Source organism: Macaca thibetana, chromosome 20 (assembly GCF_024542745.1).
Source record: "Macaca thibetana thibetana isolate TM-01 chromosome 20, ASM2454274v1, whole genome shotgun sequence".
Classification (NCBI taxonomy): domain Eukaryota; kingdom Metazoa; phylum Chordata; class Mammalia; order Primates; family Cercopithecidae; genus Macaca; species Macaca thibetana.
The window spans coordinates 34,416,443-34,431,355 of record NC_065597.1 but is presented as its reverse complement, the minus strand read 5'-3'; the positions used below and the strand labels follow the sequence as shown (position 1 = coordinate 34,431,355).

At 43.8% G+C, this 14,913-nt stretch overlaps 4 protein-coding genes across 7 annotated transcripts in view; 2 read left to right on the top strand and 2 right to left on the bottom strand.

Moving 5' to 3' along the window:
* The window catches only part of CIAPIN1 (cytokine induced apoptosis inhibitor 1), a 321,083-nt gene that overhangs the window by 3,968 nt on the left and 302,202 nt on the right, over window positions 1-14,913 (bottom strand). Inside the window, exons 2-7 of one of the 4 annotated variants that reach the window (XM_050773100.1) lie at window positions 13,909-13,950; window positions 7,395-7,606; window positions 6,869-7,021; window positions 4,344-4,420; window positions 1,739-1,907; window positions 191-264 (exon numbers count right to left, since the gene is read on the bottom strand). In XM_050773100.1, the coding sequence (XP_050629057.1) occupies window positions 191-264; window positions 1,739-1,907; window positions 4,344-4,420; window positions 6,869-7,021; window positions 7,395-7,551 (630 nt within the window). In that variant the 5' untranslated portion in view covers window positions 7,552-7,606; window positions 13,909-13,950. Of the gene's footprint in view, window positions 1-190; window positions 265-1,738; window positions 1,908-4,343; window positions 4,421-6,868; window positions 7,022-7,394; window positions 7,607-13,908; window positions 14,083-14,913 lie in introns of those variants that run through there. The other 3 variants (XM_050773098.1, XM_050773099.1, XM_050773101.1) reach the window with 3 other exon arrangements.
* Window positions 1-14,913, top strand: part of POLR2C (RNA polymerase II subunit C) — a 103,146-nt gene that overhangs the window by 63,934 nt on the left and 24,299 nt on the right. The window lies entirely within an intron of this gene.
* The window catches only part of PLLP (plasmolipin), a 194,887-nt gene that overhangs the window by 163,215 nt on the left and 16,759 nt on the right, over window positions 1-14,913 (bottom strand). The window lies entirely within an intron of this gene.
* COQ9 (coenzyme Q9) overlaps window positions 1-14,913 on the top strand; it is a 292,337-nt gene that overhangs the window by 264,055 nt on the left and 13,369 nt on the right. Inside the window, exon 2 of the mRNA XM_050773097.1 lies at window positions 14,048-14,147. Within this exon, the coding sequence (XP_050629054.1) occupies window positions 14,072-14,147 (76 nt within the window). The 5' untranslated portion in view covers window positions 14,048-14,071. The remainder of the gene's footprint in view (window positions 1-14,047; window positions 14,148-14,913) is intronic.

The following is a 14,913-nucleotide window of genomic DNA, read 5'->3' as shown; positions in this document are numbered from 1 at the left end:
TCTGTCTCCAAAAAAAAAGAGCCACCAACATGGAGTTTTCTTCTAAATCAAAGATATAAGTGACAGGCATAGTCATAAATCTGGGCTTTAAATACATTCACACCTACAAGTCCAGAAAGGTCACTATAGCTGTTCACACCCAAACCGGGGCCTGAAAGAAAGCCATCAAGTGACCGCGGTGCCAGCTCACCATGCTGTCGTCCTCCATATCGTTGGCTGAGAGGGTCCACAGCTTGGCAGCAGCAGGGTCCACAGCAGGCTTCACTGAGTCCAAGCAATAAAAGAAAAAAACTCCATAAAAACAGTCAGAAACTATTAATTACAAACATACCTAAATGCTTTCTGCTGTGTAGAAAAGAACACACTGGCCTGGGAGGCAGAAGACGTGGGTTCAAAGTCCAGCCCTACTCCTGTAAGAGGACCTTGGGCCAACCACTTTCTGGTAGTTACAGCAGTCACCATTTGCTAAGCACTTGCTTTGTACCAGGCACCATATTAAGCACTTTATATACATTATCTAACTTAATTCTGCTGACAACCTTATGAGGTAACTGTCATCCTAGTTTTACTGCTGAGGAAACAGGTTTAGACACTTAGGCTGGTTCCACAGGCTGCAAAGTCTGTCTGATGCTTTTAACCTCCATTCCATATTGCTTCCTCCTTGATACCTTAGTTTCCATCCTATAACATGAAGCTAAATCGTACTCCCTATGTTACTGCAGGTGTTTTGAGGATTAAACGAGAAATGTGTCAAAACCTTTAAAAATAGCAGAGCTTTATAGCCTCATGTAAACCTGCTACATACAAGAAAATAGGCTCTAGAGCTGCTGGTGGCAAGGTAACACCATCAGTGGCAGACAAACCTCACACCTCCCGGTTCTCTGTCTAGTCAGGAGAATGCAAGGAACAGCCCAAGAGCTGAGGCTCAGATGCAGTGTGCGCAAATCCTCGCAGGCCCTTGGGGTAAGAGTACCCTCCAGTGATCGTTGTCACAACTGGATGCTCACACCTGCCACAGGGCCAACTGTTCTTCTAAGCTATTCCTACTCATTCTGGAACCATGAGTCGAAAGGTTAGATTCCAAAGGATTTCTTGAAGATTTAGGTTAGATGGTCAAAACCGTACAAGGGGGGATGTACCAGTATATATCTATACATGTGTGCATACCTCACAGCTGGGTCAATTCAGGCATTTAAAAATAGTGATAGGAAGGATGAGCATGGGGCAGTGTGTGTGTGTGCACGTGTGTGTGCGTGTGTGCTTGTACACAATTTTCTAGGCAGAAGAAATACAGTTCGTAAGTGTCGTAGCATCCTCAAAGTAAGAACAGCTGGTTTTTCTGGCATCGGGGGAAAAAAGCACATGAGAAGAGGAACAGGGCACTCTCATCTGCCATTACCACTACACTGTGAGGTCTTCTGAGGATAAACGTTAATTCTGGGAACTGGAAGGACTTCATTAATTAAACTGTGTGACTCAGTCCTGTAGAATTAGGAGGCCTCAGTATCTTCTGGTGCAGAAGAAGGAGCTGAACTAGATAATACCTATGCATTATTTCAGTTTGGGATCCTAATATGCCCATGATAATAGTACATTAAGTATTCTTCTATAGTGGAAATGGCAGAAATCAAAGGACTAATCCTCTAAAAATATCACCATTTCATTTATTGCTGGCTCAATTTCTAACATGTCCCTCTAAGCCCATTCAAACAGAAGAATGTCCCTAGGCCAGCCTTACCTGAAGGAGAAGGCTTCTTGGTGATGGAAAGCTTAAGCTGACTAGAAGAACCCACTTCAAAGTTTGGTTTTTTGCCTGTGATCTGAACAAACAGCAGATGGTCACTTTCATGACCAAGGTATTCTCGAACAGACTGTACTTCCTCAGGGGTTAGGGGCTCCCGCTGCAGCTAGAATTCAAGACATCAAAAGGATTAGTCCACCCTCCTCTATAAAATGGTTTACTATGTCTACCTACACAGGAGTTAAAGACTCATTTCTGTGCATTAAATATATAACAGTAGATGGTAACAGATATCGCTTTATGCCTCACATTCAGTTTCTCACTGAGAGGAACCCTAGAGTATAACCCTTGTCTGCATGTTTACTTGGAGCCTACCCCTTGGAAAATGTAAAAGTAGTTATAAAATATTAGGTATGAGGCATATGCTAGTTATTGTAGGGGATGTAATATAATTATGAAAATGAACCAGATGTGGTCTTACTGTGTAACAGGAAAGAATGCCCACAATGAACATAGCAGAAATTTATATCCCAAAACACAAAGGGGGAGCAAAATCCTTTCTATGTTCCTTGGGATGAAGTAGCAGAGAGTAAAGGTAGAAAAAAAGGGTTAGGGTGCCACCTCTATGTCCAATAATTATAGACTGGTTACATAAATCATAGTCCATCTATTGCATGGAATACTATTACATCATTAATATGAATGAAGGGAAATACACTGAAGTGGGTAAGTGTCTATGATATCTAAGGGTGAGAAAAAAGCTGGTGATTGAACAATGTATGCATATGATCTTATTTAAATTTTTAAAAAAGTATGTGCATGTAGATGCTTGTAAATACATAGGAAAGGTCTGAATGGACATACAAAAAGGCATTGGTGGCTTCCTCTGGGGAAAGAAGTGTGAGCAAGGAGTAGGATGTCACTTTATATTCTGTATGCTTCAGTATAAAGTGAATTTTTATGAGGAGTCTGATATAGTTTGGATATGTGTCCCCTCTAAATCTCATGTTGAATTGTAATCCCCAGTGTTGGAGGTGGGGCCTGGTGAGAGGTGACTGGATCATGGGGGCAGACTGCTCATGCATGGTTTAGCACCATCCAAATTCTCATGAGACGTGGTTGTTGTAAAGTGTGGCACCTTCCCCACCCCAACTCTTCCTCTCTTTCTTGATCCTGCCTTTGCCATGTGATGTGCCTGCTCCTGCTTCACCTTCTGCCATGAGTAAAAGTTCCTTGAGGCCTCCCTAGAAACCCAGCAGTTGCACGCCCATGCTTCCTGTACAGTCTGCAGAACAGTGAGCCAATTAAGCCTCTTGTCTTTACAAATTATTCAGTCTTAGGTATTCCTTTATAGGAACAGAAGAATGGTCTAATACACATTCCTTATTTTAAAATCAAGCACAGAAAACCTTAAGCTAAAAGGAAAAATAAGAAAGCGCTGGCATAAAGAATCTAAGGCCTGGCAGGATGCAGTGGCTCACGCCTGCAATACCAGCAATTTGGAAGGCTGAGGCGGGTAGATCACCTGAGGTCAGGAGTTCGAGAACAGCCTGGCCAACATAGCGAACCCCCATCTATACTAAAAATACAAAAAATTAGCTGGGTATGGCGGTGCATGCCTGTAATCCCAGCTACTTGGGAGGCTGAGGCAGGAGAATTGCTTGAACCCAGGAGGCGGATGTTGCAGTGAGCAGAGATCGTGCCACTGCACTCCAGTCTGGGCAACAGAGCAAGACTGTCTCCAAAAAGAAGAAAAAAAAATTAAAAAAAATAAAAAATAAAGAATTTAAGGCCCTACGTTATGTAAGAAATAACAGGCACATCAGCTATCATGCTGTAACATTTATCTCTCCCACATCCAAGAAAATTTTAACATCAAAGAGTGTAGAAATATAAACACTTCTGCTTAATTTAAATATTTCCACTGAATTGTCAGAAAAAGAACTTTGCCCCTAACCTATTCCAGCCTCCCACAAAAAATGTGAGGCTGAACTAGGTGAGTGTTCACCCAGGCCTAGGATTCGGGTCTACTGAGAGGTGGGTGTTGGAAGCAACAGAGCTGCTGCTCATGCCCCTCAGCTGTCACTACCACTAAACTAGTACCAAGGAGATAAGAACAAGCCCCAGCCCACATGGGCCAAGTTGAGTCTCTTCGAAGTTGATTATTCTCACAAGTTTTTTTTTTTTTTTTTTGAGACAGAGTCTCACTCTGTCGCCCAGGCTGGAGTGCAGTGGCATGATCTCGGCTTACTGCAAGCTCCACCTCTTAGGTTCACACCATTCTCCTGCTTCAGCCTCCAAGTAGCTGGGACTACAGGCGCCTGCCACCAGGCCCAGCTAATTTTTTTGTATTTTTAGTAGAGACGGGGTTTCGCCATGTTAGCCAGGATGGTCTCAATCTCCTGACCTCGTGATCCACCTGCCTCGGCCTCCTAAAGTGCTGAGATTACAGACATGAGCCACAGCACCCGGCCTATTCTCACAAGTTTTGTCCTTTGAAGCATCATGTATCTTACATGCAAAGCATTTCTTGTTTCCTAGTTCTAAGCAATACTGATTACCTCACCTGCAGGGCATCAAAGAAAGTTGTCTACAAACATACCTCTTTCACTTCCACAAGACCAGAAAGAGTCAGGGCTGAACACAGCTTAGATGCTGTCTTCACTTTGCTATTGTTATCTGCCAAAAGGAAAATCTCAATTAATAGCTTTATAGGTCAAAGTAGGAAAAATAATAAAGGCTCAATCCTATGTGGGTTAGCAAGCATTCAAACAATAATAACCAGGCGGGCATGGTGGCTCATGTCTGTAATCCCAGCACTTTGGGAGACTGAGGTGGACAGATCACTTGAGGCCAGGAGTTCAAGACCAATCTGGCCAACACAGCAAAATCCCGTCTCTACTAAAAATACACACAAAAAAAATAGCCAGGCGTAGTGGCACATGCCTGTAATCCCACTTACTTGGGAAGCTGAGGCATGAGAATCACTTGAACCCAGGAGGTGGGGGTTGCAGTGAGCCGAGACTGCACCACTGCACTCTGGCCTGCACAACAGAGTGAGACTTGATCTCAAAGAAAAAACAAAAAACAAAACAAAACAAAATAACCTATTCTGTTTAATGTACAGATGGTCCCTGACTTAATGATGGTTCTACTTATAATTTTTCAACTTTTATGATGGTGTAAAAGTGATACCCATTCAAGTAGAAACCGTATACTTCAGTTTTCACTAAACTACATGAGATACTCAGCACTATTATAAACAGGCTTTGTGTTAGATGATTCTGCCCAACTGTAGGCTAATGCAAGTGTCCTAAGCGTGTTTAAGGTAGGCTAGGCTAAGCTAAGCAATTACGTTTAGTAGGTTAGATGAATTACATGCATTTTCGTCTTAATAGCATTTATCAGGACGTAACTCCATTGTAAGATGAGGACAACTGTATATACATTTTAGTGATATTATTTTATTCTTCTTCTTATTATTATTTTTGAGACAGGATCTCACTTTGTCATGAAGTGCAGTGGCATGATCTCGGCTCACTGCAGCCTCGACCTCCCAGGTTCAAGCAATCCTCCTGCCTCAGCGCCTACCAAGTAGCTGGGACTATAGGTGGGCACCACCATGCCTGGCTAATTTTTGTATTTTTTGTAGAGACGGGGTTTCGTCATGTTGCCCAGGCTAGTCTCGAACTCCTGGACTCAAGCAATGCACCTGCCCTGGCCTCTCAAACTGCTTCGATTACGGGTATGAGCCACTGTGCCTGGCCATAGTGATACTATTTTAACTTGACAAACACTTTTTTTTTGTTCAAAGTGTTTTTACCTAAGCTCTTAAATGTCATAATTCCATTATTATTTTTTTTTTTATCACTCTGCTTCTTGAAACCCCTTCCAGAGGTTGTGAGATAATGACTATGAAAAGAGGCTTATGAACTGCAAAGTGCACAGAAATACAAGTATTCTTTCTGTATAGTTCTTTTTTGCTCTCTATATAGTTCTGAGACACTGCATTTAGTCACGTAAGGTTTAAACTCCCAGCAAAGAATGCTGATGTATACTACACATAACACAAAGTTCTATTTCCCCATAAACAACGAACACCTTTATACATTTCAAAATACTTTCATTTCTATTATTCTATTTGATGAAATTGTTACATTTTGACTGAAAGTCTAGTGAAAAATATTAAAATCCAGAACTGAATCACTCTGACAGCTATACCACTGATCAAAAAATTTTTTACTTCATGAACACTGTCATTAGTTTCACATGAATCAATAATTACCACATCACACCTAGAGTTCCAGTCATTATTTTTAAACCTTTTATTTTGAAATAACTATAGATTCACAGGAAGTTGGAAAAAACAAAAAAGTTCTATATATTAAGGAGGTCTTCACTTCGTCTCTCCCCACAGTAACATCTTACCCAATTATAGCCTGATATGAAGACCAGGAAATTGATACTGATGGTCCACATAGCTTTTTCAGATTTCATTACTTTCATATGTACTCGTTTGGCAGAGGGGGCTTTATAGTTCCAAGTAATTTTATTACATGTGTAGATATGTGTAACCACCACCACATTCAGAACACAGAATTGTTCTATCTATAAAGGAGAAGCATTATACTTCCCCTTTATAGCTCCACACACCCCTTTCCTCCCACTTCTAACCTCTGGCAAACTCTAATCTGATCTCCACTACTATAATTTTGTTATTTCAAGAATATGAATGGAATTGTACAGCACAGAGCCTTTTGAGATTGGCTTTTTTCACTCAGCTACTTCCCTTGATATCCATCCAAGCTGATGTACATATAGTTAGCGTGTTCCTTTTTATTGCTGCATCACTTTCCATATTATGAACATATCAAAGTTTATTCACCTGCAAAAGGACCCACTTTTAGATGGCAGTTTCCTTCTGTTTTGTTACATAATGAGTCAGCCAAAGACTACAATTTCTCCAGATATGTTGCTTCAGATTTTAACAATAACTTATCCCCAAGGAAAAGGTTTTGCTATAGGAATACTGATCTCCCAATGATATCTCCTGCTCAGGGAAATGCAGCACACATGCTCAAAGACTCAACCCTGTCAAATGTGTTTTTCAAGTGAAGATCTCCTTACCTACAGCTGTCTCTACCGGCTCTTTCAGAAAAAGACATCCACCAGGCCGAAGGATCCGGGCGATTTCAGCCAAAATCTCAGCACTGTGCAGAGTGGTGCTTCCCGGGACTAAACCCGACAAAATAATGTCAAAGCTGGATTCTTTGTGGGCAGCTGAAAAGAAAAGGACTCTAATTAGCAATCATCTGGCCTGGGACAATCTCCTGGTCCCTTTCAACCCCCAACAAAGGCTACAGACCTCACCCTGAGAGAATGGACACCACTCGGTATCCATCCAAGAAGCTGGATGAATAGTAAGCATTTTAAAAAAACATGGAATAGCTACACAGAAAGAACATCATACTTATGGAAATCATCAACTACAATCCTAAGCTCAGTGTATCTCAACTGAAAAACAACAGGGTGACGAGCCACCACTATCACATGCCACCCTAAATGAAAACTCAGATATTAAGGAACCACAGAAATGCAACACTCCCACAGAAACTCCTCCAGCCTCATACAGACAACATGGGTGGGTACTTACACTGCAACAGCTGGTTGATGTTTTCCACAGACACATGGCCTTCATTGCCAGTTAACACTTGAAGCTTATCCACCAGACCTTTCAGAGCCTCCACTGGGGATGACTTATCCCAGACCACTGCCACAAACTGGCCAGCAGAGATCCCAAAATCTGCCATTCTTGCAGTGCAGTACTGATGGACCTAAAAACTGCTGGTCAAAAGAGAATCAAGACTGGGCAAAGACAAAGTGCAATTTAATCCATGAGGTATCATAAAATATGATTAGAATCCCAACCTAACTTGTAACCGCCCACTAGGGAATGCTGACATTAGAAACCCTACTGTATATGCTAAAGAGTCTGAATACATGAACCCCATTATCTCAAGTCTTCATAATCCCAACATTCCCAAAGAAGGCCGATAGCTTCCTTGGTGAGAATCCTGACTTGGAAGAGTCAACAAAGGGGATTAGAGGCAAATAAGAAGGTTGGAGGCAGAAAGATGATTTCCTCTTTAAGATAATTCAGCATGAACGGAATGCAAAACACATAGGACATCAATTAGGCAAAGTGTGACTCAGCAAGGAAGGCAAATAAATTGACAGAAATAATCCAACCACAGGTTCAATGTTTTTAAAATGAAACAACACATTTAAAATTTGCAAATTGAATACTGGTATTTTCCCTTTCATCAAAATATGAAAATTTAATTTCACGGACTCTGCAGTGATCAAGAATACTTACTACGTCTATACCATTTAATATTAGCCAGACTGTTCAAAGCATCTTCTAAACATTATCTCAACTAAATCTCAGAACAGCCTTAAACTAGATATTATTACCATTTTACAGTCTGGAAACTCAGGCAATTTACTTTGTCCAAGTCACACAACTAGTGGGTGTTACATGGATAAAGTGAGAGCTAGGATTTGAATCCAAATTCATCTGACCGTAAAGCCCATGCTTTTAACCTTTGGAAATTTCCCTCCATAGATCAACTTTCTCTTCTACTTGATACTCAGGTGAGTATATAATACGCTTACAAAGAAAGTAGTTCAAGAGATAGTACTCTATTCAGTTCCTTTCTTTCTTAAACATTAATGACACCAGTTTCCAATTTAACATAGCTCAAATAAATGAAACAAACAATTTCTGGTAGAGGGGTCAAACTTGGATTAGTTTTATGTTGAACATTTCAGACTTCTGCAGAGGTGGCCAACTCAGTGGCAATCATGCCACCACAGATACAGACTGAATTTAAGCCAAGTCACTACACTCTCGTTTCTTTTAAAATGTTGACTTCAGCTGGGCGCAGTGGCTCACACCTGTAATTTCAGCACTTTGGGAAGCCAAGCCAGGCAAATTGCCTGAGCCCAGGAGTTTGAGACCAGCCTGGCCAACATAGTGAAACCCCATCTCTACTAAAAATACAAAAATGAGCTGGGCATGGTGGTGCATGCCTGTAATCCCAGCTACTCAGGAGGCTGAGGCAGGAGAATCGCTTGAACCTGGGAGGTGGAGGTTGTAGTGAGTCAAGATCGTGCTGCTGCACTCCAGCCTGTTGACAAAGTGAGACTGTCTCAAAAAATAAAAATAAAAATAAAAAAATAAACAATTATAGCTCATGCCTATTATCCCAGCACTTTGGGAAACCGAGGCAGGTGGCTCCCTTGAGTCCAGGAGTTCAAGACCAACCTGGGCGACATGGTGAAACCCCATCTCTACTAAAAATACAAAAATTAGCTGGGTGTGGTGGCAGAATCTGTGGTAGTCTTATGTGGTAATCTTATGTAGTCCCAGCTATTGGAGTGGAGGAGAGGGCCTGAGGCGGCAGGACTGCTTGAGCCCAGGAGCTTGAGGCTGCAGTAAGCCAAGATTCCAGCCTGGGTGACAGAGCAAGACCCTGTCTCAAAAAAACCAAAGTTTACTTCAAGTAACTCTCCTCTTTGCCTACAAAACATACGCAGGATGTCAAATATTTAACACTCAATCATTAAATACTATAGCACTTTGATCTGTCACTCTTTTTCTAAAGGAGTTACTAAACGTTTTATTTGCTAGAGTGAAGTCAATTAGCCTTCTGGATCCACGGCCTCCATAATCTGGCTCTACCTGTATCTCCCACCACTCCAAAGTGATCCACCTTATTCTATGAAAACCCTTTGCATTTTCCCTTAATCGTGCGTTTTATCTAGCTCCTTCTGTATGATCCAACTGCTAGCGCCCCTAAAAGGATGCTAAGTGTTATCAGACAAGTAGGATTCTTTAGTCATTTAACTCTGTTTTTTTAATGGCAGAGGGCAAGTAAAAATGGAAAAAGAAAAGAAAAAAAATAATACAAAAGAGAATAATTCTGTTTTTTTTTTTTGGTGGGGGGGGTGGGGAGGATGGAGTTTCACTCTTGCTGTCCAGGCTGGAGTGCAATCGTGGCTCACAGCAACCTCCGCCTCCCGGGTTCAAGCGATTCTCACACCTCAGCCTCCTGAGTAGCTAGGATTACAGACGTGCATCACCACACCCGGCTAATTTTGTATTTTTTTAGTAGAGGGGGTTGGTCAGGCTGGTCTTGAACTCCCGGCCTGAGGTGATCCGCCTGCCTCGGCCTCCCATAGTGATGGGATTACAGGCATGAGCCATGTGCTCAGCTAATTCTGTGGTTTTTTTGCTTGTTAGTCCTGTTTTTTGAGACAGAGTCTCACTTCATCATCCAGGCTGGAATGCAGTGACACAATCTCGACTCAGTGCAACCTCCGCCTTCAGAGTTCAAGCAATTTTCATGCCTCAGCCTCCCAAGTAGCTGGAATTACAGGTGGACACCACCACACCTGGCTAATTTTTGTATTTTTAGTAGTGACAGGGTTGTTGGCCAGGCTATTCTCAAACTCCTGACCTCAAGTGATCTGCCCGCCTTGGCCTCCCAAAGTGCTGGGATTAAAGGCATGAGCCTCCGTGCCCAGCCAATTCTGGTTTTTAAATCCCTAAACAGCACACAATCAAGAACTGAAACTTTTAATTGGCACATGATGTCGAGGAAGAACCCCTGCAAACTTTAAGGTGTGCAATATGGGATCAATCTCACATTTAAGAACCAGCCAGGCAAGATGGGAGTATAGATTGCTGGACATTAAGTTATAAGAATAAAAATGATCTGTTTCTAGAATGATGTTGGAATAGGTTCTTCCTTGGGATAACAGAAAAGGATGATAAAGACCCCACCTACTAGACTACTGCAACTTTGCACTGTATTTACAGAAAAACCCTCATGAAGGAAACGAGGGGCAAAAGCTTACTTATCAACTAGAGAAAAACAAAAAGCCAAATGTCTACACCTTTTCAGCAACATTTATGGAGGCAGTTTTATAGGGCACAGGTTTTGAGTGCAGATGACCTAGGGTCCTATCTACCACTGGATCTTATGGGCATATGACCATAGATAAGTTACTAGACTCTTTGAATTTGTTTTTTCATCAGTAAAGTAGGGATAATAACCTCATATTTTGCGAGGCTGCTGTAAGAAGCAAATGAGAAGATAATAATATGTAAGGCACTCGGCAGGCTCTGGCACACAGAGCTCTGTAAAGTAATGTTCTAGAACTCTGGGCTTCCACTTTTCTGTGGCTAGTTTACCAGCCTTTGCTTCAAACAGTCCTATAAAACCCTGTTTCTCCTTAGCCATGCCTGATAGGAGGACACCCCAGGGAGTGAGAGGAAGCTGCTTTTTCATTGTTAGAATTAGTGTAAGAGCTGTGCTTTATGATCTTTGGACAGTACTCCAGTGGGACTGTGTCAGTAAATTAGAAGAATGTAAAATGCTTTGCGTTCTGTATCTCCCAAAACTAATCTTATGGTAAGAGGAGCTTATGAACTACATTAATTAAACATCAAACCTCAAAAAACAGGCATAGCCACTACTTTCAGTCAGCATTTTTCAAATAAAATAGGAGATAATATTCCTTCAAATATCTAAAACCAAAGTGTGATACTTTTCATCATCAGAGTTTTATGTTGCTGTTGTGAATTTGTCTTTTAAAACAAAAAAACCCATAACGAAAAAGTGTCCCGTATCTAAGACAACATGCTCAGAAGCTGTGATTCAGGACCCAGCTTCATAATAAGAGGTGGCATCATTGTCACGTCACTGAGCTCATTAGGTGCCTCTCCAACCCTGACTGAGGCACACACATGTCCATGGCCCTTCTAAAATGTTACTGGCAGGCAGTAAAAGCAGATGTCTGAGAACAGACGGTTTTTCAGGTGCCCAGTAAGCATCAAATCTTGAGGCATTTGGTCTCTCTTCTGGTGAAATGGGACAAAAGAAAATAGTAAGACTGAAATTTGGGCTTCAGATTAAAAAATCCTTTAACTTGGGTGCATAAAAGAATTCCAAGAATACTGACAGTTATCAGAAAGGAAAATCCTAATTAAAATTAACTAACTGGGCTGGGTGCGGTGACTCACGCCTGTAATCCCACACTTTGGGAGGCCTAGGCAGGTGGATCACCTGAGGTCAGGAGTTCAAGACCAGCCTGGCCAACATGGAGAAACCCTGTCTCTACTAAAAATACAAAGATTAGCTGGATATGGTGGCCTGCACCTGTAATCCCAGCTACTTGGGAGGCTGAGGTAGGGAGAATTGCTTGAACTCAGGAGGTGGAAGTTGTAGTGGGCCAAGATCTTGCCACTGCACTCCAGCCTGGGCAACAGAGTGAGACTCCATCGCAAAAGAAAAAAAAAATTAAAAAAATAAAATTAACTGAAGCTCTTGTGCACCTACATGTCACTGCCTGGCCTCTGGGTGACTAGTGCCAAGTGGGCCTAACCAGCCTGCTGTGCAATCCAAGTCAGCCATTGCCCCTCTCTGGGCCTCAGTTTCCCTGCCAGCTTTAGCAGAATGGTAGGAAGGCACAATTACAATCTGCAAATGAGACCTAAGAAACCTACTATGTGCCTGTCCCTACACAGGAGACAGACAAGAAGACACTTGTTCCCTGCCCTCAAGAGAATTCTCTGTCTAGACACTTAGACTAGGACCTTAGAGATTTTTTTTTTTTTTTTTTTTTTTTGGCAGAGTCTTGCTGTGTTGCCCAGGCTGGAGTGCAGCGGCACGATCTTCGCTGACTACAACCTCCGACTCTGGGGTTCAAGCGATTCTCCTGCCTCAGTCTCCCAAGTAGCTGGGATTACAGGCACCCACGACCACGCCCAGTTAATTTTTGTATTTTTAGTACAGATGCAGTTTCGCCATGTTGCCCACGCTGGTCTCGAACTCCTGGGCTCAAGTGATCCACCCACTTCAGTCTCTCAAAGTGCTGGGATTACAGGCATGAGCCTGGCCCAGAATTTTTTTTAAAAAAGTGAGAATCAACAATGAAACAAGAATATCTCTAGGCATTTGGCATGTGTCAGGAATTAGAGTTTCAGAAAGGATACCCAAATGTTAAGTTTCCACAGGAAAGGCTCATTTAAAGCTGGGTGGACAGAACTCAGAAACAAATCCTCATGGAGAGGAGTGTTTTACCTAAAACAGAAATATGGATCTAAAATTTTAACCTTTGGGGTAAGTTTTGGCTTAGGAGGTCTTCCCCACACCTGTGCAGGGGAAGCGGATATTCTGAAAAGACTAGAGTTGACAAGGGGTGTGCAAAACACAACTTTCACAGATACAAAGATGGGGTCTGAGTGCAAACACAAAATCGACAGAATCACATGCTCTTGTCCTTAGTTACTCTTAGTCCAAAAACCATTTACTTCTTCCTATTAAGCCTTCTCTGATGACACCCCCGTGAAGGGCTCTGTTAGTGACTGGACCGTGACCTCCTTGAGCCATCCAGAGCTCGGCACTCAGTAACGTCAGAATGAAGGGCACCAGCCTTTCCCGAACTTGCAGATCCTACAAATCACCCGAGGGAGTGGTTAAAATGAGATTCCTGGACCACACCCAGAACCACTCAATCAATCCTCCAGGACAAAGGCCTGGCTGGCTGTCCTAGTAACAAGCATCCTTCCGATCTGGATATTTAACTATACCAACTCAACACGCTGGGGATTCGGACAAGTCGCAGGTTCGAAATTATAACCGTGAGCTCAGGTACCCCGCCAAGCTTTCGTGCTTTGCTGCCAAGCACTCCCAGGGACCCAAACTTCACGGGGACTGAGGTCCAAGGTCACAACGACTGGCTACTGGTAGGACCGGGTCTCAGAACCAGGTCTCCCGGACCCCAGAGCTCGGAGCCCTTTCTCCTCAGCGTGGTGTCCCCGGGGCCTCAGAGTAGGGCTGGCTGCGCAAGGGACGAGGCAGCCTGGGAACGGCAGAAATTCCCGGTCAGGACCCCGGGGCGGTTAGGGCCGGCCCTGGCCCCGCACACCAACTTCTCAGGAATAAACCCGCCGGGACTCTCAGCGGGGCGTCCGTGGCTGCGTTCGCATCGAGGGACAGGGGTAAAGAAGAGGAAATTAGAGGATATAGGGACGAGGGTGGGCCGGGAGGGGACAGTTGAAGGATCTCTGGCTCTCAGCCGGCCCCCACCACTCTCACCTGCCGCCTGGGCTCGCTCCCGGCTTCTCCTCAGCGGTCGACTCCACGCCTCGCGCCTCTCGCGAGAGGAGGAGGCTCCACGGCGCGACTACTTCCGCTCTCCTAGTGCAGCGGTCCCGACGCTGCCCGTCGCGTCGCCGTGGGCGACGTGCCCGCTTCCAAAATGGCGACGGCGGCGGCCGTGGCTGGTGCGCTTGGCCGGGCGGGCTGGAAGCTTCTGCAGTTGCGGTGCCTGCCCGGTAAGGGGGCTGCCAAGCCGGGGAGAGGCGGGGAGCGCGGAGGGGGCGCGAGGCCGGCTTGAGCTGGGTTCGGCGGTGGGGGGAAGAGGCCGTTGGGGCGGCCCGCGAGCAAGGTGAGGTGAAGGGCATCGGCGCGGGCTCAGGCGAACTGCCTGGTTAGCTTCGGCCCTGCCCCGCTGCGGGGCAGGTGCAGGGGGGCAGGGCCTGTCACCCCCATTTTATGGAGTTAGCGGAGCCTCAGAGAGGGCTGGGGGTACGAAGGTCACGCAGCCTGAGCCTGTTGGTTACAGAACTGGCAGTCGCAGACCCATTCTCAACTCCATTGCCAAGTCCACTAGAAGGACAGGTGGACACGGCCACAGAGAGCCTAGTCCATTGTTTCCCGAAAGCTAGTCGTTTCCCCACCACTTCATGAACTCTGTGATACTCTCTTACCACCTTTGCCACTATGTACTCAGTATTTTTATTTTTAAATAGGAGTTCTGAAAGAGGAAACTTCATATCACTGTCGTAAATGGAAAACTAATATCGCCTTCCTTAATTAGAATGTATGCATTAACACTTTAGCATACATACATAACTGATGAAACGTTCACCTGTATTTCACCTAAAATCTTCTCATGACCCTCAGTGGTACTACAGTCACACTTTGCATCCGCTCCTTCCTTTTCAAAGTTTTATGGATATTTGTGCCATATCTTTCAGTACGTGTATTAAAATACTGATATTTTTACACATACTGTTCTGTTTCTTTTTTTTCTTTTCT